Source organism: Pholcus phalangioides, unplaced genomic scaffold (assembly GCF_987345545.1).
Source record: "Pholcus phalangioides strain wild (caught in Gottingen) unplaced genomic scaffold, Ppha-v1.0 ptg000008l_1, whole genome shotgun sequence".
Classification (NCBI taxonomy): domain Eukaryota; kingdom Metazoa; phylum Arthropoda; class Arachnida; order Araneae; family Pholcidae; genus Pholcus; species Pholcus phalangioides.
In genome coordinates, this window is record NW_028301601.1 from 28,994,868 (window position 1) to 29,018,590 (window position 23,723).

At 35.0% G+C, this 23,723-nt stretch overlaps 1 protein-coding gene across 3 annotated transcripts in view; it reads left to right on the plus strand.

Moving 5' to 3' along the window:
* The window catches only part of Ziz (dedicator of cytokinesis protein Ziz), an 87,871-nt gene extending 76,749 nt beyond the window's left edge, over positions 1 to 11,122 (plus strand). For all 3 annotated transcript variants that reach the window (XM_089234503.1, XM_089234504.1, XM_089234505.1), the window contains 4 exons: positions 3,014 to 3,204; positions 6,111 to 6,211; positions 6,495 to 6,636; positions 8,414 to 11,122. In XM_089234503.1, the coding sequence (XP_089090629.1) occupies positions 3,014 to 3,204; positions 6,111 to 6,211; positions 6,495 to 6,636; positions 8,414 to 8,509 (530 nt within the window). In that variant the 3' untranslated portion in view covers positions 8,510 to 11,122. The remainder of the gene's footprint in view (positions 1 to 3,013; positions 3,205 to 6,110; positions 6,212 to 6,494; positions 6,637 to 8,413) is intronic.
* The last annotated feature ends 12,601 nt before the right edge of the window (positions 11,123 to 23,723 follow it).

Genomic DNA, 23,723 nt, shown 5'->3' on the forward strand with positions numbered 1-23,723 from the left:
GCAAAGTCTTGACATTCCAAGGTGAACAGGACTGAGACCACCTCAAATTACTCTGAAAACTCAGGTTATCAGAAAACAATAGAAAATGACTTTCAGAGGGACTAGCCTTCACTTACACAGATATTCTAATTAAAGTTAACATTGAACAATTAATATTTCATCAAATGAGAATAAGTTTATCTTTTTTTTATCTTTGAACCTATGCACTTTGAAACTCCTCTTTTGAGGACATTGATGGAACAAAGAAATTTGTCTATCAAAGAGGGATGATAGTAAAAAACTTGTTTTTTACTAAAGCTTTTAGTATAAAACTTATTTATTAAATTTATAATCATTATTTAAACGAAATTATTTGTCCATAAAAGAAGGGTGACCGCATCTGCAGGGTGACTGTTGCGCGTGCGTTTTCCTTTTCTTGAAAGTTAAAATATTGAAATATTTTTTATAGCATGTTTTTTTATAGCTCGAACGTGTCGAGACATAATATGACACTCCAAAAGTGGGGAGGGGTGGTTATAATGTCCTGTGACTAAAAGAGAAATGCTGTTGATGGATTTATGTGAAACCATATTAGTTGAGCCTTTGCTAAAAGATATATGAGTAATAAAACAGATGCATCTTCGTAAGGGAATCAAAAAAAAAAAAAAACAATGGGGATGCAGCTTTGCAAAACATGACAAAGATAATAGTAATAATAATCTCAGACCTTGAAATATAATTGTCAACTCCATCTAGTGATGAGATAATAAAGTAGAAGGATGGCTGTACAGAGATGGCAGCACATGTATGACAAATTATTTCGTCATATCTGTGAAAAAGACCGAAAAGTCTTCGCATCGGCAAATGCCATCGTAGGCAACACCATTACGTATATCAGCGACGGCAAATGCCGTCTTAACCACTTGACTGGTGAAAAAGACCGAAAAAAGTCTGTGCTTCGGCAAATGCCGTCGTAGGCACCAACACTATGTATGGCAGTGACAGCAAACGCCGTCGTAACCACTTGACTGGTTAAGGGGGGGGGGGTGGCAGTTTCACTGTATTTGTACTTGCTCTTAACTGTTTAGTTCTCAGAGATTTTTCACAGCCCATAATGCACCAAGGAAAGAAAGAAATTTTCAGGAAAGGTATTTTTCTTGATGTTATGCCAAGGGAAACGTGTTGAGAAAAGTTAGTTTTTCATCCAGTGTGGCGTGACATACTGAAATAAAGACTGAAACCTCCCTTGACTTCATCAAATGGCTGTCAGGTGGTAAAGTACAGAAGAGAGATTTTTGTCGACGTTTCGTTCTTAATTCAGCGGCTTAATTCATTAGAGATTAGGACTGCCAAGACATGGGTTTTTTCCATATATCCATTATATCAACAACCTGGATCTACATGGTGATTTGATTAGCTATGCCGATGACGCAGCTATTGTTTTGTCAGAACAAACGTATACCATGCTGAAATCTGATACTGAAGAAGATTTAACAAAAATTAATACTTGGTTGAGGCATAAGTTAACCTCGAATCTCAACAAAACTAAATACATAAATTTTCAATTATATAATAGAAATATTGAAACACTTATAATTCGATGCCATGAGTTGGGATGTTCTGATGACCAATGTTTTTGTCCGATTGTCTTGGAAATTGAAGAGTTTAAATGTTTAGGAGTCACTATAAACAAAAATTTGAAATGGAACTCTTATGCAACTGCACTTAGTAACAAAATAAAATACATGAATGTTCGTTTATATTGCTTAAAAAATATTATATCTCCTCAATTTAATCATACACTTTATTTTGCTTGGTTCTACTCACTTATTCAGTATGCTATATGTGTTCGGGTAGGTGATTATGAGTCCAATTTAAATGTTTTAATAAATGCTCTGAAAAAAAACTATAAATATTATTTCCTCTCCTTACCCTACACCATCTGCCTATAACTATAAATCAGACTATAGATTTAATATTGAAAAATTGTATATATACCGAAATCTAATGTTTGTTTATAAAAATCCTATTTGGTTTGAAATCAAGCAATGCCCAACAAACACATGTCTTCTACGAGGTTTTCAATATAATGTTATACAACGTAAAAAAACATTAACCCAAAAGCAATTCATATATTTGGCTCCATTATATTTTAATAACCTGCCAAATGAAATAAAATATGAAAATGAATTAAGAGCTTTCAAAAAACTAATTATCAATTATATTAATATTTTACTACACTAGGAAGGTACTTCTCGGCCCCCACTATACAGTGTTGTGTCACCTAGGCCTTTGAAATATTTGTCTATCTGTATACTAGTATTTTGTTTAGTACTTGTTAGTATATAAAAGTGTTTGCCACCACAGAAAAATTTATGTTTGTATACTCTGGACGGATCAAGCGATCCCTTGAGTAGAATACTGTATTTATATATATATTGTGGTTTTTTTTTTCTCCTTCTTTCTTAATAAACTATTCTAAAAGAAGGAAGGCTGGCAGGGGCTCTAGCGGTGGGGACCCAATATGAATGTTATTGTTTGCACTAAAATTTTATTGTAGAAGAGACCTGTGTAAAATTCTGGCCTGTGGGTCTGATGAAGTCCCTAGCCTAGGGATCAAGGGCCTCATCTATCACTGTCTAGATTCCCCTCAAACTGCAATGACTGGCATTCATTGGAAAAATTAAACAAACCGTGTTTCTTGAAAATTTCAGCACCTCCGATTATCAGAAATCTTGAGGTTTTGAGACAAGAATTATCAAGACTATTGCAGTTGCATAAGGAACTTCATTTGATGGTAGTGTAATTGCATTCCTCAGCATAGCCCAACCCAACAGAGCAATGGGCTTACATCTGGTTTTACAGAGTGTAATTGCACAGTGTTTGAAGTTTGAACTGTTTAGAACTTTTTATTTTCTTTACTATGATGCTTTAATCTAGAAAAGGTACTTCACTTTCTTAGTGCTTGAAATGTCATCTTTTGCATTGCTGATTTTTAAAAATTTTATGTTATACCATTTTGCAATCATTATAGCTGAATATACATTTCCCTATGTGAAAAAAAGAATACCAGTATGTTCAAAAACCCTCCAAGTTTTCAGCCCGATCGAAGTTGCTCTCGATGAAATGCACTCTAGAGTTTCAGAACTTCGTGAAGTTGTTAGTCTTCAGCCAACAGACTTGAAAAAACTGCAGCTCAAACTACAGGGCAGCATAAGTGTACAGGTAGAAATTTTAAATATATAGATTTGTTTTCTAATATTTTTTTTTCAGGCATTTCAGCTGAAAAATAATATTATTTCGCAGGTTAGATGCCATTTATTTCCAGATTTTAAAATTATCTTCAGTTAGGAATATGTAAATTTCGTATTTACGAAATAACCGCGATAAATGTGATAAATGCAAAATTAGCCAATTTTGACAAATAAATGCAAAAATTTGAATTTTTGCTACTTTTCTGCAAAATCTTGATAATTTAAATTTTATCATTAATTCTTCAATGTGTTTCCAAGCTATAATTGATGCCTTAAAAGAATACGAAAATAAAGGATCTAGTATCAGATTCTGCTCTTTACATGAGCGCGTGTTTCAAATGATTAAAAATACTTCTTGGTGACAACATTTTGTACTACCAATGCTGGGCGCATAAAGTGAATCTTGTGGGTGACGCATTCATTAAAGAATTCAAAGAATTTAATTCTGTTGTGGCCAAGACAAAGTTAACTTTTTTGCACTTAAGAAAAATGAGCAGTGTGTATTTAAGCTACCAAAAAAAAGTATTGATGTACAAGTAGGCTATTACTGGCAGCAAAATTCTTCCCAATGCCTATAGTAACCAGGTAGAATTCAAAGGTGGAATTCATGGTTCAAAGGTGTCATTCATCTGAGCCAATATCATATATATTGCTACTTCTCTCAATAAATGTGAAGACGATTACTCTAGCATAAGTTTCTTAAAAATAAGTTTTTACAGTGAAATTCTAGCTCCTAAAATACGGGTTCAGTTGACTTTCGTTTCAGAGTTCTGCGGGAAAATTATGCTAATTGTCAATTTGAAAGGATCAAACTTTCCATTGGCACAGGTTTTGTGGAGTAATTTAGTAGATTTGAAATCTTTTTGGCTCAAAATTTCAAGGGCATTTTTACGGGGGGGGGGGGGAGAGAATTGACAAATGATTACAGTAGAGTCTCACTTATCTGACATAAATGGGCTGGCAGAACGTCGGATAATATGGAGGTGTTAAGGAAAAGCATATTAAACATCAAACAGTTATAATTTTGGACATTACGAACCTAATAATCATGTTTACAGCAAAACAACCGAAAAAATTGAGTGAGAAAATGAACTAATAGTAGTCTGAGATAGATGGCTTTTTTCTCAGCCTGAGATATCAAGGAACCCGTTATTTTCCGGAGATGAAATCGGAGTTCACCTCAGCATCATATCCGGAAAATAACTGTTTCCTTGATATGTCAGGCTGAGAAAAAAGCCATCTATCTCACTCTAAGCCGTCCCACCCGAGTTCCATTTCCTAAAGTTAAGAGAGGCTACTAATGCCTCTACTTCAGTGCCTCACGCCACAGGGCGTGAAATAAGGAAGGCAGGGTCATGTCTCCAGTGGTAAAGATGATAGCGTGCTTGCCCGGTATGCAAGAGGGTCTGGGTTCGAGTCCCGGCGGAGACGTGATGACTTTTCTTTCTGAGTTCATCTCAGCATCATATCCAGAAAATAACTGTTTCCTTAATCGTAGTCTGTTTTCCTGATGAGTGCTGTTTCTTCGCTGCCAAATCTTGCCATCTTTGCAGCATCATTATGTCGATTCCTGTAGCTTCTTGTTGTTCAATGCATTTAATTGCAGTTTCTAGAGTTTCAACTGCATCATTATGTGAAATTCTGGAAGCTCAACAGTTGGCGCTTGATAATTTTTTTTTTTGCTGTGGTACATAGGATAATACAGAAGTTCTGATTAACGAGACTCTACTGTATGTTGGAATTGATGAACGACATAGTATTCTGAAGACACAGCAGCAGAAAAGAGTTAATATAAATTGACTTTACACATGACATCCAACCAGTGTCATCTTAATGCATGGGTCTGACCGAGCACGGCCCAGAAACCTCAAGTGCAGAGGGGCCTCATAAAAATAAGATCTGGTTGAAATTATCGAAAGTAAGCATTTCTAGCAAGGTAGTAGGAGGGGGCCTCAGAAAAATTATTTTCACCAAGGGCCTATGATATGCTATTTTTTTTAATATATTTTTTTATTTTTTTTATTTTTGTTTTTTGTGAAGAAATACAAAATTTCTGACCTGAATTTTTTTTGCAAATTAATACAAAATTTATGATTCTTAAATTTTTTTTTTTTGCAAAATTTACGTATCCCTACCTTCAGTATTATGCTTTCTGTTAGATCCAAGCTTTAAAATTTGTTTGCACATACTATAGCTGCTGTCTTCTGGATTTTCCGGGAAGCTCCAGAATTTGTACTCCATCTCCCGGACCTGAAAAATTGAAAAATCTCCTGAATTTTTGGACAGAGATAAAAAAAAAACACTTTTATGGGAAAAATTATTCCCACAGAATTTACCCAGGAGAAAAGTCTGTAACCTCTGTTTTTCTCTCCAAAATGATGTGAAATGTGGATTGTTGCCATTGCATCAAATTACAAGTGCTATTATTTCAACGAGAAAAAAACAAAATTTGTTAAACAGCCATCATCAGTGTGGTTGGTTGATTGATTGATTCATTTCGACCATACGTCCTATTCTGAATAGGTCAGTCCCATTTCGTGCCCGAAGGAACTATTTTTTATTGCCATGAATTTGAGTGCATTAATAAAAAAATAACAAACAGTATAACCTACTGCTAGATGATTAATGCAGACTTTGAACAAATTTCTAATGGGTGGAGCACAATGTTCACAAGGGCAGAAAATTCCCTTATAATTTTTTTTTCATGTAAGAAAAATCCCTAGTTTGTCTTGTGTTCAATTTTTGTAAGGAATTCAAGTACATGCGAAAATCTCTCTAATTCTTTTTCTCAAAGTTTCGCATCTATGACATACTCACAATTTGATAAATTTGTTTCATTGTTGAAGAAACTGCATTTAATTTTTTTTTTACATGCAGGTCAATGCTGGACCTCTAGCATATGCTGAAGCTTTCCTTGACTCAAGTAAAGTGAATAAATATGAACCAGAAATGGTCATGGCTCTGAAAGAAATATATAGGTAAGGGCTTCTATGAATGGTTACTGTTTATTTATTAAAGGCATTTCATAACTAATGAAAATTTTAATTTGAAATCGTTTTTGGTTAAAAGTGAATTGTACATAAAATTTTAGAATTTTTTTTCAGAGAAACATCGTTTAAAAAAAGAGAAGTCTCATTTTAGAAATTCATTCACAATGATGTGCACTTAAAAAGCATAAACAAGCACGAAAACTGCATAAACAAGGATATTTTGTGAAAATATCAATGCAAGTTCTAGTTAAAATGATTTTCTTTTTTCTAGAATATTCATCAGAGTGTGCCAAGATGCTTTAGATTTGAATGGAAAATTAGTAACGTCTGATCAGTATGAATATCATTCATCTTTGAAACAAAATTTCGATCAGTTTGTGAATTCGCTGACGGATATGCTTAAGGAAGAAAGGGTAAGCTTCAGCTTATACACATGGGTATTTGTTTTTCATTGGGAAAGGAAGCATTCTCGCAGTGATGTCAAATATAAAATAGGGTTATACGTACCTTAATTTGTATTTCTGTCTATCTATTTTTCACAAAAACAAAGTAAGATGCTTCCAAGTTTTTTGGGGTCATTCGATTATTTAAGGGGAGAAAAAAGCTTATCATTGAATCATTTCAAATATTTGTCTTCTCATCCTCTTTGTGAAACCTTATCAGCTTTCCCTTGAGGTGCACCTTGTAATTTGGTAATCCCATTCTTTGTTTTTATTACTGAAAACTGGAGCAAGTGCATAAATACCTCATTGCCAAAAGCACTGTGATCCTCAAAATGTTAGCAAGAAACATGCTAACACTCTGGGGTTTCTTCCAAAAATATGACATTCTCAGAAGAGGGGAATTTTTTTAGGTCTGGGAGCGACAAAAAACTGATGATCTAGATATTATATGTGTCTTTGTTATGTTAAGTGTTTGAAGTCTGGACAATATTTGAAGTGATTAGTCACTTTTTAGAGCGCTTGCTTTAGAGAGAGTGAAACCTGAAACAAAAATACTTAATATAACAATAATCAGTCTTGTTTGGAATTCTCTATAGTCCAAAGCAGTGTTTCCCAAGTGGGCGATGGAATGGTCCAGGGGGCAGTAGAAGCTACAGGTATAACATATGATCCTATGGGTTTGCTTGAGTTTGGGGGGGGGGGCGATGAGAGAAAAAAATTTCTGAAGAAGGGGGGCGATGGAACAAAAAGTTTGGGAAACTGGTCTGAAGTAAAACTCTGTTTCTGTACAACAATATATTTTTTTATTATAAATCTCTCTGTAACAATATTTTTTTAAATTTTAAATTTTGGCTCAGTGGATGAAGAAAAAATATTGTTGAATTCATTTTTAAATTGGGTATAGTTGTAGTGAAATTTCACTGCAATTTTAAGCTCATCGCCAGTTTTTTTTTTCTGGGGCATCTGATAACATTGGTATTACACCACCCAATCACAGAGAGTGTTAATGAAAGTTGTTAGTCTTGTACATAAGAGTAATGCAGTAAACCTTTTTACACTGACAAAACGTCAAACTGAATTTTATTACTCTACTAATCAAATAAAAAATTTTGTAGTGAATAAACACCTGTATGAACATTGGGGGGGAGAGGGGACAATATAAAAATTGGAATACAATACAATCCATATAACATGGGTGATGATTTTTTGCTCAGCTAAGATACATGAAATCAATAGGCTTTCTGGATATTATGCCGAGAAACAGAAGTTTTGTTTCTCTCCACCGGGAATCGAACCCAGGACCTCTTGAATACTGGGCAAGTGCACTGACCATTATACCAAAGAGAGACTATACTTTTTCCTTAAAACGCGCACAGTTGTGTGACTTACTGAGTAGAGGCATTGCAGCCTTTTTTTTAACTTTAGGTAATGGCCTCCAGGTGGCAGCAGTAGAGATGGATGATAATTTTTTTGCTCAGTTAAAGATGATCATCACTAAAAGGATCGTCTCTCTCTATGGTATAATGATCAGTGTGCTTGCCCTATATGCAAGAGGTCTTGGGTTCGTTTCCTGGTGGAGAAAACACTTTTTTTCTTGTCCACCTTGGCATAATATCCAGAAAGCCTATTGATTTTGAACATAACAATAATTCACCTATAACCATACTTTTTCTTAGTCTGCAGAGTACCATTATTTTAATGTCTTTGATGAACAGAAATTAATTGGATTTTTTAATCTGCATTTTAGATCAGTATTTCAAGTCAAGACTCACAGATATCGAAGAGGACTTCATTAGAAGTATTCAGTTACATCAGTGGTTCTTCCAGCTCTAGTACAGCCTGAAGATGTATGTAAACACATGCTACAAAAATTTTATCAAGTGCCTTAAAAAAAAAAAAAAAAAGAGTTCAAACTGTATGTATTTGTTTATACCACATAATCCCCATCTATTGTGAATGCAGTATTTTTGTATCTTTGTAGTTGTGATTCGCTTAGAAGCTTGTACAAAAAGTTCATTCATTATGAATTGGAAAAGTTCATTCATTATGATTGTTTTTAAATGAATTAATTTTACGTATTTCATGCATTAATTCGAGAGAACACATCAAAAATATGACTGATATATGTTTTTATAATTTTTTTTAAAGAAATATCTTTTACGTATGAAAAAATGTAAATATTTTTTTAATTTATTCGAAAATGGAGGACAGCATCATGGAAATTATTTATTGATCTTTTGTATCAGGTGCTAATGAAAGAATGTCGAATGATGCAAGAGAATTTTTTTTTCCTGCGATTAGAAATGCACGAGCCATAATAAAAATACTTTCATATGAATATAACTACTAATTAATTAATTGGGATTCTAGTTCAGATTTTGTATTAATGTTTCAAGAATTTTTTTCCTTATGATATGAAGCCAATGCCAGAAATTTCATTATGTTTAGTACTACCTCTACTTAACCGTACATGCATGTCATAAACATGTAGGGAAGAAAAGTATCGATGAAGAAAGCTAGATTGAATAACAATGTTGTAGTCCTCCAAGCACGAGATGAGATTTAGCAACCTCTGGTCACGTCAGTGGATTCTATTCTTTTCTTTTAGTTAAAGCAATTTGTGCATCAAGACTTCCTCATCAGCAACTGAGCTTTCACATTCAGTTATTCTTCTAGAAAAGACTAGCATTGTCTGATATGATGCAGCCAAGTCTCATCTCATGCTTGGAGAACCATATTTGTCCCTCGTCTCTTTCCTAAAATTCAATGGATGCTGCGGGTGTCAAAAAATGTGCTTCCAACCAATTTATGGTCTGACTGGTTTACAATTTGATGGAATTTATGAGCATCATTATACTGTTATAAGTCCTATTTTACAAATACTTTAGGTTCTGATCACAAATTGAATTATTCATAAGTTTCAGCTGAGATATGACGTCTGGCATTATCCATGCACGCCAGTAAAGAGTTGTTGTATACATTGTTCATGAAACTAAAGATTGAAGTGTTGTGGGTTTAATAATCAATTTGATGTGATTCAGTTTTTCTTATTTATGAACTCCTTAATGATCACAGACAAGATATTGTCCATCTGTAAATAGAAGAAATACAATCAAGCTCTCTCTCTTCACCCCCTTCCTTAGGTCTCTTCATTGGTAACCCTCTAAAAGAGAATCGCCTTTTTCCCCCCTTCCTTCTCACCTCAGCATTATCTTTTTATCTTTTCTCCCTCAGTAAAGAAAGAAAGGAAAACCAGTTTTTCTCATTCCTTTTTCCCTTTATTTCCCATGTGTATATAATGATACCATTTTTATTTTATTTTTCATTTATTTCTACTAGTTCAATTGCATTCAGTCCAAATTTGTTGCTGAAAGCTTGTACATAAAGGGTTTAAAACAGAAGTCTTCAACCTTTTTCTAGTCGTGAGCACGACCTGTACCCATCATCAAAAGAAGAGCACCCTTACAGCAAGTTTAACTTATGAATGTACATGAAATCAGGATGATTTCAATCCTTGAATGCAATTTGTACAAGATTTTTAATTGGAATGTTGATCGATTGCTCGCGAGCAGGAAATTGGATATGAACATCAAGTTCTCTGGGTGATTTAGGGAAGCACCGTAGCGCTCGTAAGCAATGGGTTGAAGATGCCTGATTTAAAATCTGTTGTGTATTGGTAAATCTTTAAACTGTCTTGGCGAAATTTGAAAATAAACATTGGGAAACTACAAAGAATAAAAATACAGTTGACACTCCTTATAACGTCCATGAATTATAGCTATATTATAGCTATTCCATTGTAATGACAGGTGCGAGAAGTCCCAGATATGTTCTTATTATTTTCCATACAATACAATGACCTACAACGATCATTCAATTCAACACAATATCCGAACTCAGCTGTGCTCTGCATCTTTGCGAAGAAATGAACAAAATCTATCCTCAAGTGTTTTTGGCCTCTAATAGCCCCGATAAATTTCAAAAGTAATGTTTTTTATTTTGAGATTGCCAAGGTGAAAATATGATCACCAAAACTGCCTTTCTTTTTCAACATCAAACAAGTATCATGGTGCCTAAAGTCATGCGACTTCTATGTTTCGAAGGTGCTCATATAATTTTGCTATTGGTGATATACAAAAATTTTTTTGTAATATTTTTAGATGCAGAAGCGAATAACGAAAATATTGGGAAGCTTTTTTTTTTTACTCGTGTATATGATGCTATGAATATTTTATATATTAATTTTGCATGAAAAAAAATTGTTTTATCTCGTTTGCATATGTGAAATCCGGTTGTATACTGTATTATATATAATGTTATATTATATTTAAGATGTCATTTCAAATTGTTTTATCACTGTTTTATTTATGTTGATTTGCTTTGTATAGTGAAATCCACCTTCATGACGTAATCCTCTGGTGAATTTTGGAAATGTCTGTCCTATACCCCCCCCCCCCCCCCCATAGCTGAGAAACTACTCAGTAGAACCTCTCTTTACTGGCTTAACATGTGTTGAGAGATTCAATTGAGTTCATTCAATCATAAAATCCGGTTAAACAAAACCAATGAAAAATCATGTGTCTATTGCATTGTACTATTACGGTCAAAAATTCCAAGACTTATTATGAGAAAATGAATGCAGATAGAACACGTTCATTTGGTGTTTCCTTCAAAGTATATACCCTGTACAATTATGCATTTTTGCCATTGTTCATACAAAGATGTGAATGCGGATTGCAAGCTTTTGTTTTTGTCACATCTTCCAGTGCCGTCGTTGCTGCACTTCTTCAGAACCCGAGTACCATTGCCCCTTAACTTTGAGTTGGGTGGCATCTAATCGGTGAGATTAAGCACCCATCTTTTTTTTTTGCCTGAGAGCAAGGTTTACTGAGAAAGGGATGTGGCTTCTAGTAGTATAATCACTCCACCTCCACTCACACAAGTGTATCGTGGTTTCTTCTCTAGTGCACTGTTGGTTTCTGTGAGTGCCACATTAATCTGGTACATGAGTTGCACCTGATTACATGTGTATTTTTAATTTGCAGATTTTCAAAGTTTTCCTCAATATTTTTTTATATGCCCGCAATAGTTAGTATACCTATGGTTCAGGCTCTCAATTCATCGTCATCTGAATAAGAAATAATGATATTGATCATTATATTTCCTATATAATCTGAGATGAATTGCGCCTTATCATATCCCTGAAAAAAAATTGAGAAAACTTTCTTTTGGTTGGAAACTGCAAGAAAAATTTTGAAAGTTACTTAAAAATGCAAATAGAACCTTGTTTTATTAACAAGTTCAGTTCAGTAAGTGTTCCTGTAAGCCTATGCAAAAATTTACTTTTTAATTTCACAGATGAGTTGTGCCGGAACATTTTAGGATTTGTATTGCAAATGGCAGAAGGTTAACCCATTAACTGCCAAATTTTTTTGTTTAATTTTTGGCCAGATAAATTATATATATGCACAAAAAGGTGTAAACGTAAAGCATGTAAAATTCCAAAATCCCCAAATGTGGATTGTGGCAGCTAATGGGTTAAGCAAGTCACATGGGGCAAGATCAAGGGAATAATCCGATTGTGAAAGTATCAGAATGTGCTGTTTTGACAGATAATCTGACCCCAGGAGGAACCTGTGAGTCCTTAAACATCTGCATAATTCAATGAGACAAGCGGCTAGATTTTCGGAAGGCGAAATCATGGATTGTTTGTCACAACAATGCTCCAATTCACATTATTCTCCTGGTGTCAAGAGATTACCTGTCAAAACACCACAATCCAAAACTTCTACAACCAGCTTATTCCCCTGATCTTGCCCTATGTGACTTTTTCCTCAGGTAAAGAATTTGCTTAAGGGGGTAAAGATTCTCATGTTCCAAAGAGCAAAGCGAGCGGTGATGAAGGCACTGGAGGATGTTATGGAAAAAAAAAGTTGCAATCCAATTTACATTTTTGTATGAATGATGGCAAAAATGCATAATTGCACTAGGTAGTTATTTGAAAGAAACACCAAATAAAAAAGTTTAGTTGTATCCATTCTTCCATAACAAAGTAAGTCGCAGGACTGAGTCAGTAAAATAAGTTGCAGGTTCTGCTGCATTTTCTCTTAGTCAGTCTTAATGACATGTTTTGTTAGTGTCTGCTGATTGATCATCATGAATGATAATGATTAAGGATACTTACACGCAGTAATTTATGTAAGGAAAATTACGTGGGCTGATAAATTTCAAATTACTTAGAATTTATTTACTATTTCTGATTTATTTTTGGACACTCTAGAGAAATGGGTTTTAATTTTATGGGAAAATAGCTTGAAATGTATTGTGGGCTGATAAATTTCAAATTACTTAGAATTTATTTACTATTTCTGATTTATTTTTGGACACTCTAGAGAAATGGGTTTTAATTTTATGGGAAAATAGCTTGAAATGTATTGTTTTAAACCAGAGGTTTAAAACAATACAACCAACCTTTTTCAGACACTGCAGCCAAATTGGAACCTCCTACGAAGCTTGTGCACCACCAACTCCATGTAATTTAGAGACGACTTAATAGAATTGTCCAATGGGGGTTCCGAGTTAAACAGACAAAAACAATTGAAGACTTTCATTTGTTCTGAAATTATTTAGTTTGTTAGTTATCAATTTTGGTTAGTTCTGAAGTCATTTTTTCACTAATCCTGAAAAAGTTTTTTATTAATTACTGATTAAGTTAATCAATTCTGAGTTGTTTTTTTTTAAATTTAAAATGACTCAACAATTTTTTATTTTGGTAACTCTGAAGTTATTTTCCTTCTCAATATATCTTGAAACCATTTCTTTCAATAATTACGCAATTATTCTTTTATTAATTGTGAAATAATTTCTATTTCATTGATTTATATGGGTTTTTTTTCACTAATTCTGAAATTATTTGTTTAAAAAATTCTCTAAAATGATTTTTTTCATTAATTCTAGAATTATTTCTTTCATTTGTTCTGAAATTATTTCTTTCATTAATCCTAGAATTATTTTATTTATTTTTAATAACGTGATCATCACGCAGTAATTCTAGAATCATTTCTTTCTTCAATTCTAGAATAATTTTCTTTCATTAATTCTGAAATTAGTTCTTTCATTCCAAACATTTATTCATTAATTCTAGAATCATTTCCTTCATTAATTGTAGACATTTCTTTCATTAATTCTAGACTTTTTCTGAAATAACGTGATCCTCATATATTTCCCAGAGATCTGAAAGATCTGTCCAGGGAATATGTTAATATCAGTAGACATCCATTCCCTAGTTCCTCAGAAAAATGTGGACATCCATTTCTGAACCAGGATCCAAACCTAGACCTGCACATTCAGAAGCTAGCTCCCTAACTACTCAACTGCCAGGCGACATCAATTTCTTTCATTATTTCTAGAATTATTAGTTTTCAACCATTTTTCTGAAAATGATCAGGGGCCACGACAAAAAGTTCAGAGGGCCGTGCGTTGAAGACCCCTATTGTAAACTTTTAAATCCTGAGTTAATAACTTCTGCATTACTGATGGAAGAGATACAATCAGATATTTTTTTTAAAAAAATTAGCAGTTACAATAGAATTTATTTTGCGATTTCCCCCCCCCCCCTGAACTTTTGGGGATTTTTTTCTGTTGGCCTCAGGAGACGGGCATAGCCAGAAGTTTCGTTCAGGGGGACCAAAGTGATAGAACAAAAGATTTGGCCATCTTTTTCTGGTCATTTTCTCTCATTTTGGGGGCGGGGGACAAGTCCCCCCCCCCCTTTTCTACACCCTTTTCAGGAGATACATGGTAACAACTTTCTAATTGGAAGAGATTTTTACCACTTCGTTTTTAAGTTGGAATCGTACCTTTATGATGGACGGTTAATGAGATAAAGGCCACATTAGCACTTACAGGTCATTCTGTATATATATATTTTTTTTCTCAAAGTAATGAAATTTACACACGTGTAGTGTATATTTTAAAAATATGCAGGAAATTACTGTAGTTATAAAAAAAGATAACTTCATTCAAATTATTTAGGTGGCTACACTAATGATGTCCTAGAATTCCCCGCTTAAAATGTTTTCCCATCTAGAAGTTATTCCTCTTAATACGTTTATAGTGTATGTGGTCCTGGTCTATATATTAACCTTTTTTTCAGTCCTACGTCACAGTGGACATCAGGAAAAACTGGTGATTCATTATATACCACCACCTTAGGATCATAAGAAGCCTCACATTGGTATTGTGTACAATAGCTACCAGCTAATACAAATGGTATTGTATTAGCTGGGAACCTGTAAATATAAAATGCTTCGACTAATTTGCAGCAACCTAACTGATTATGTAAATTTATACTTAATGTTATTGATCCCAGTCAGCAGAACAAAATAAATCAATTATCGAAGACTGATTTTTCCAAGTAGGATGTCATCAACATTTCACTGTACATATGCATCTTGTATTGATTAGTTTGAATTCATTTGTAAAAAATTTGTTTCTGTTGCTTCTGTTATTATTTGAATTTTCATTAAAAAAAAAAGACTAATAAAAAACATTGTTTTTTAACTGATATTCTGTAATAACTCTATTCTGATAGCGTAATTTTGCTATTAGGAAATGTAGCTTTTTGTTTTATCCGGGTGGTTGCAGATCTCTTCAATCACAGCATTCATGAGACATTACAGGTATCCCTTGCTTTATGCAATTTTAAAAAAGTCAATCTCTCAGAAATTTCAACCTGCGCAATTCGGCCTGTAGTTTAACTTTGGTCGTAAAAATGGGCTTGCATACTGAACATATAACAGTTAAATCATTGACGACAAAGTATGCTGGATTTAATGATGTAGCGGAGACAAATATGAAAGCAATTCTCAAACATCTCACTCATAACATTTGGTAACACACTGACAATGCCATCGGAATTCTCTGGCTTTGCTAATAAAGTTTCTATAGAGAGATTAAGTGCTCCTTGTCAGTTGAATCTCAACTGTTTCATTAAAAAGAGTTATCAGCCTCTTCAGAAAAGAAAACATCCACACTCACTAGAATCAGAAGTACTGAAGAGATATGTAAAATATATCAATCCATTATATAATATTAAATTCACTGGATTTATTCAAGTTTGAATAATTAATTCATTAAAACAAGTTCCTTTGCTGTTGGGTTCAATTTTTTGAAATCCTTCTGAAGAAAACCAACCCCTTATCTTATGTTAAATTCAACTCACTTTAGTCATATAAGATGAAATCGTGTAAGGTGGGGGACGACTGGAACAAAACTACATTTAACAAGCTGAGAAATTCATAAGTATAGTCCTCCAAGCATGAGATTAGACTTGGCTACGTCACATCAGCTGATTCTATTCTTTTGTTTCAGAGTTGAAGTGATTGCTCATCAGCCACTGATGTTTCACGTTTTGGTTGTCTGGGAATATAGAATAGAATCACCCGTTGTGATGTGGTAAAGTCGTCTCGTCTTGTGCTTGGGGACAAAGCTACCCTTAGGCTTCGTACCGGCCCTGCATTTTGGGGCTCCGCATTTAGTCACAATTTCTTTCATAAATTCTGAATTTACACCACATCTGAAATTCGGAAGTTTCATTTTTATCAATTGTGAAACTATTTCTTTTATTCATTCTGGAATTATTTCTAGCATGCTTGAGTGTAGTTTTGGAAATCCAACTGATGGGGCATCTATGCTTGTACTTTTTGTTCCCACCCCTGAAAAGAGTTTTCAATCATCCATAACCTCCATCTCAGCCAATTTTATCTGTTTGCTTGTAAAGCCATCTGCAGCTGTTATGGTCGGTAAACTTGTAGCCAGCAATGGATCTTCTTATTTCATACCAGTAACACAACTTAAAGACCTCCTGATGATGCCAACCATCAGTTTTTAGAAACGAAAATTAACTTGAACCGACGTCAGGTATGAAAAACTCTTTCCATCCATGCGACTTGCAATACAATATCGAAAATTGTGAAGCATGTGAAAAATTGAAGCTTTCAAACCTTTTGAAGATGTCAAAATTCATATCTGAATCCATTCTCTAAGCCCGAGATGAGACTCTATCGGACGATTCTGTTCTTTTCTGAAAGGAGAAGCAAATCTGAAAGCTCAGTGGCTGGCAAAGCAATTTTAAGAAAAGAAATGTCTGATGTGATGTAGGCGTTTCATCTTGTGCTAGAAAGGATTACCACCAGTGAGGAAAGATGAATTGCTGCATTTATTAAATTCAGGCTGTTCAACTTTTCAGGAGAGTGCAGTCCAATTCATTGATTTAAAACATGTTGCGGGCCAATAAATTAGTTAATGTGGTGTGTTAGTTACTCAAGTGATCTGGGAATGTGATACCGGCCACTTATGTGCTCTGGAACTTTGCCAAAAGTGATCTGTAAATATGCTGCGACTCACTAGGGATCTGGTCCATGGGTCACTTCAGCAATCTGGAACTGTCACAGGTCACTCAAGTGATCTGGGAATATTTAATGAGCCATGCAGCGAAGTGGAATTGCATTGCGGGCCACTTTAGTTGTCTGTAAATATGTTGTGGGTCACTCAAGTTACGTAGAACTGCACCGCAGGTCCCTTAAGTGATCTGTACATGTGCCACTTAGTTCATTTTCCACAAAGTTAAGAATTTCAGGTCAAGGTCCACATCATATCACTCCGAGGGCCACATTAAGCTGGCCATGAGCATGTATGCCTTACAGCATTGCTTACAAACGTCTTGTTGAAATCTTTATTAAAATCGTAATTCTTGTACAGGGTAGTAAATTTATAGGTTGATCACTGTGTCACAGGTCACTCAAGTGATCTATGAATATGCTGCAGGCTACTTCGGTTATCTGGAAATGCACCGCAGGCCACTTAAGTGATCTGGAAATACCTCTTGGGCCACTCAGTGATGTGGAACTGTGGTGCAGGTCACTTAAAACTCCGGAACTTTGCCATGGTGACCTGTAAATATGCTGTGAGTCACTAAAGCAATCTGTGAACGTACCACTTAGTCCATTTTCATAAAATTAGGTTTCAGATTGAGGGTTACATTTGGTCTGTGGGTTATCAGTTGAGCATGTATGCATTAAATTGACGGTTTACTGCTAACCACACCCATATCATGGGAATTCAACACTGTATTGCCGTCCAGCGAGGAGATATCAAATGAATGAGGTAAAAGAAAAAGAGAAAAAAAAACCTTTATTAAATAATAATGATATCAAGTTGAAAATTCGATTGCATAAAGACGCAGCTATAATCAACATCTTTGCGTAAAAACGGTGACGTTTTTCAATCCATTGTGTTGTGGTTTATACACATATTTATATATACACACACATCCACCTGTGTGTACGCACAAAAAATTAGAATAATAGTGAGTTTTCTCTCAAAATAAGGAAAAAAATAAGATGGGAAATTTTGTACAAAGGGGGAAGATGAACTCACTCATGCAAACAATAAAACGTTCTATGTACAATTTTAAACAAATTGGAAAACAAACCTTAAGCACACATCCTACTTCGGTCAGTGAGCGTAACAAACGATTCTACAGAAAGCCCCTTTTTTTAAACACAAAAAGATTCAAATTTTATTATACAATTCTATTTACATGCAGTATGATCGATTCATATTTTACATACAGAGTGGTTGTAGTTAAACTGACGATACTTTGACGCTCATGGTGCAACTGTTCCAATGAAATTCTATATACAGTGGAAACTTTTGGTAATGGAAACCCATGGGTCAGAAATTTTTGTCCACCAATGGGGAGCGAGCAGTGAAATACATTGAAAATGTGTTCCTACAAGCTCCAAAAGTATCTTAACAGGAAATTTGTCCACTATAGCGAATTTCTGTTACGAAAGGTTCTACTGTGAGGATGTTTAACCTTAGGAGAGTGCGGGCCACTTAATTAAGTGATCTGGAACTGTGCTGCGGATCATTAGGTGATCCGTAAATCTGCAATGAAAATTGCTGTAGCCGCTTAAGTGCTCTAGGACTGTGCTACGAGTCACTCAAGCTATCCATAAATATGCCACGCGTCACTTAAGTGATATGTAACAGCGTTGAAGGTCATTTTAGTGACCAGGAATCATGTCGCTTAAGTGAACTGAAAATGCACTGCAGACCACTTAATAGCTTTGGAACTGTGCTGCACATTACTCACAATATATAAATGTTCCACGGGTCACTTCAAAGATAATGTATAGAGGGTGTGTTACTCAAGTGATGAGGAACTGCACAACAGGTCACTTTTGTAATCTGTTTATGTGTCACTTGGTTCATTTTTCATTTGTCATAGGTTGAACATACGTTTTCTACTGTATGCAGTATTATAGGGTGATGGGAGTTGAGATTATTAAAAAATAATAAAGAAATAGTTGCGATTATCGCAACCAGTATATATGGCACTGCAAGTATGAGCAAAAACAAAATTGTTATAAAAAGGAATATTGATTTCCCAAAGTTATTTGCTTTCCCGAATACAAGATCTTACTCTATCAACCATATGTTGAATCTTAAAGTACTACTATGGGGAGGGGGCAGACCAGGGTCTCTCACCCAAAAAAAAAAAGTCCCGGGATCAATTCCATATAATAGTTTCTTTTACATTATAAATTTACTGTAGAGGCCTCGGAAGCACGGGTACTTTCATATCGTACATGTTATTTACTGAGCTCCCATGTAATGTAGACAGGAAGGAATAAGTGCATATATTATTTTATATATATATGTATATATATCCACTTATTCCTCGCGAGTATCTATTTATTGTTGGAAGGCACAGATCCAGAGCGATATATTATGCATAGGGCTCATATTTTTATGACTTCATATTTTTCTGTGACGTTATATTTTGGACATTTTTGAGCAATCGGTCATATTTTAAGGAATTTTCAAACAATAGATAATTTTTTTTTGGTATTTATCAGTAAAAATTTTAATCTGCATGCATCTTTCTTTTCAGCGATATAGTTCATGAAATTATGATAAATTCCGATCTTTTTTTTTTTTTTTTGGGGTGGAAAAAAAACACCTTCGCATTCCCAATAGCCACGTTCAATACATTTCCATCATCCCTAAATACAGGGAATTCTGTCAAAAGGCGTAGACATGATTTTGCTACTGTTCCCCGTCACTGTAAAACTCCACAGCTCTATAACAATATTTTTGCATTATGTTTTCAAGTAAAAGTAATTCAAAAACAATTTCCTTTTAATTTTTATCCCTAAAATTGCCATCACTTCAAGTTTGGTATGCAGTCAAACCTCTCTTTCTCGAAAAACTCCATACCTCGAAAAATAATGAAATCCTTGCATTTACTGCACTATAAATCAATACATTTCCACCTCTCCGTCCTCAAAAATTGATTTTTGAAAAATTCTATCTCGAAGGCCTAGCCCAATGATAGTAAAAAGAAAACACGAGAAATTTCCTTTTCTTTTGAGTAAATCTAGTTTTTCTCGAGAGGTGAAAAGAAAGATAAGAAAGGATTATTTAGTAAAACAGCGTGTTGATGGGTCTTGTCAATCGTCATGAATACTATGATTGACAAGGGGTGGATGACTTGTTCAGCATGGCAAAAAGTCAGCCAATAGGGTATTCAAAAATGCTTCAATAAAGCTGTGGGTTTGGAAGCAGTCATTGAGTGATGAATCAGATCAGAGATCTAGTGGTTCACTCGAATTTCACAATGAATCTCAGAACAATGTTTAAGATGAAATTTCAGAACATTTCAAGGCATTACTAAAAACACTTAAAGCTGGAAATTTCATTTTCCGATTTTGTGGAAATGGACAGTTCAATACAAACTTGAAGCACCTTGACCGACACCGAAATTATTGCTAATGTATTGGCGACTCAGATGACGAAAATACAGTGTATTTTAGTGTATTTGCATATAGCGTGATTGAACATTGTGTAACTCAATAATTTTGTTGTTAACCAATAATTTCATTACTATATGTAGTAAAATGTAGTACAGTATTTTTTAGCACTTATCAATCAAATTTTAAACCACTTTTACCATATTTTTTTCCTTCCTTAGTTTTCGAGAAATAGTTTTTTCACTATCTCCAAATTTTTTTTGATCCTGGCAGTTTCGAGATAAGGTTTGACTGTTTGACTTTACAAGATTCATCGAAAGACTGGTTATTTGTGGAGATTCTATATGTTTGACTTTAGTTGCCGTTTCCCCCCCCCCCCCCACCCGCCTCTTCCTGTAATTCTGGTGCTGCCTAAAGTTGAGTGTTCAAAGTAAAAAAAAAACACTGAATTTTTCAAGGGTTTTGGTGAGCTTTTCAACACCGATGGTAGCCGCTGTGCAGTCATTGTGAAGATTTACAACATGAGGACCTGGGTTAGAATCCCAGCGGCAACGCAGAGGTGGTTTTCTGTCATCTTCCAGCATCAGACACAAATGTGAGTGTTAATCTCTTCGTTAAAAAAATCTTGGAAAAAATCCTACAATCATAGCCACAACCAGGCAGAGTTCAGAATGGCACATCCCATCATCGCCTCGGCCCAAGAAGGCACACATGAGTAAGTCCAGGATCAAAACCATGCTCATTGTCTTCTTTGTTGTCAGAGGAATTACCACGAATTCATACCTACCAGGATCACTGTGAACACGGCTTTTTACTTGGAAGCACTCAAAAGGCTGAAAAGGAGGGTTGCACGCTGCCAAAGTGACATCAAGGACGCATGGAAAATTCATCATGATAACGCGACAAGACACAGCGCCTTCATTGTCAACGATTTCCTGCCCAAGACCCATACCCACTGGTTCCCCAGCCTACCTAGCCCTGATCTGGCTCCCCCAGACTTTTTTTTGTTTTCTCGCTTAAAAGGAGCCCTAAAAGGGAAACATTGGGACACAATTGAAAACATGTTACATCGGCTTTAAAGGCCTCCCAGGCCTGGAAACACTGCCTCCATAAATGTATCGAAACAGGAAGGTGCTATTTTGAAGATTTTTAACTAATTGTGTGAATATGTCCAATAAATGATTTTTTATGAATTTGGTCGCATTACTTATGGAATGCAGCTTGTATGCTTCTGGTATCATCAATTGCAGATTGGATGATGATGAAGTAGATAGAACCCTCATTTAACCATAGAGAGAGAGAGAGTGAGTGACAACTAAAATAAAAAATTCCAAGTTACCGACTACGTCTTCGAGATGTACAGTTGGTATTCTAGGGTTAAACAGAAAATATCTATGAGCATCTCGTATCTGACCGGCTGTTCAATACAGAACAAGATTGATTTTCAAAAACAGAATTCTCTGGCAACTATCTGAATGAGAATTATACAATTCACTAGACTTTACATCTAATGGATGGAAGCACGGCACACTCACTCTCAAGCAATAACCAGCCATGAAACGGAAAAAAAAATTTATTTCACTTTGCTGATACAAAGAAAACATTGGAAGAGGCCTTAAGTTGCCAGAGGCACCAACAGGAAGAGAACATTGGGGGGGGGGCGGCTTGAAAGCTGCTAGTTGTCCCGTATACAAAACTCAAGCACATATGCAGGATGGAGAAGGGGGTGTGCTGCATTGTATATTCAGTAATTATTAACTATTAAGAGGGGGCTCAAACGGACCAGTGACTATACGCCAGATACCTCGTATATATGGCATAGGCCCCCAAAGTAGAATATGCCAGAATCTGTGACGTATGCTGCAGAATAATTTTAGGCTAGGTTCACACTGGCCCGATATGGACACGGATTGGTTAAAAAAAACCTGAAATTCGGGTTTTCAACCAATCTGCGTTGATATTGCCCCGTATCGCTTAAGAAAAATGTCAAAAACGCCATTATAGAACTTTTACTGCAGAACATTTTCAGTCAGCTTAGGGCTCGTTGCAGAACAATTCAAAATATTATACTTTGTGGGTGGGGGGCATAGGTGCCGAATCCAGAATGGAAAAACCTGTAATTTATATGCGATAAAATATTTCACGCAGAAGAAAACGTTATAGAAATAGAAAGGAAAAAATTGAGATTTTTCGGGATTGTATAAGTTGACCACATGACCCATTTTACTTTTTTTTTTTGTCATCCTGATTTCTTTTTTAGTATAATGTCCCGTTTCTTTCAACATTTTCAATAAAGCACCCTTGAATTTGTTTATCCTTCATTGAAATCAAGAATTAAAATTATTTTGCTCACTTATATAAACGAAAACTATAGCTATAAATATGAATAGAGTCATATAAAGCTTTTTTTTTTCCATAATGTTAATCCCCTGTGGTTTTCGATAACATTTCATTTTCTGCAATTAGTGACTTTTAAATGATTTTAGCAATATTTGGCAACTTTGCTCACTTTTGGCATCATATTTGGCAACAACACTATAATTTCCCTACACTTAAAATTCTGATTTCTTTTTTTTTCCGAGAAAACAGTTCATTTGGAATTGCAAGAACTGCAAACATATTTCCTTAAATATATAAACATTCCCAAACATATTTATAAAGAGACGAACAATCAGAAGAACTGGTTTCCGACCGGAAGATTTTAATAAGACAAACAAAATCTAGCCTCAGCACCTATGATATAGGATTCAGTGATGTAAGGGTTGTGGTGGATTGTCCTTGAAGTCATTCAGCCACCTCACAAGTTTTACTTAGAAGTGGGGGGTCAGATGCCTCAGCTTTTAACCAAAATGGATGCTAGTCACAACTAGGGTTACCAGATGTTCCTTTTTGATGCAATTTCAAGCATCCTCTTATGTTTAAGAAAATTTGACCTTTTATCCTCCTTTCCAGGAATCTGCAACCCCCCCCCCCCCATTTCTGCTGAATTTACCCTTGTTTCCGATATTAAAGTCCAGACTCTAAAAAAGACATTTTCTCCTGATTATACAACAAGCACTCAATGAAACGAGCAGAGCCGATTCTAAAGGGCATCATTGAAAATGGCCTCCAAATATGTTTGAAGAATGGAAAGAAATCCAAAACAATGAATACTTTGAAAAGTATTGCTGAAGTGACGCTGTAGAACATAGTTTGCCAACCTTTTTGTTCCATCTCGCCCCCATCTCAAGCAAACCC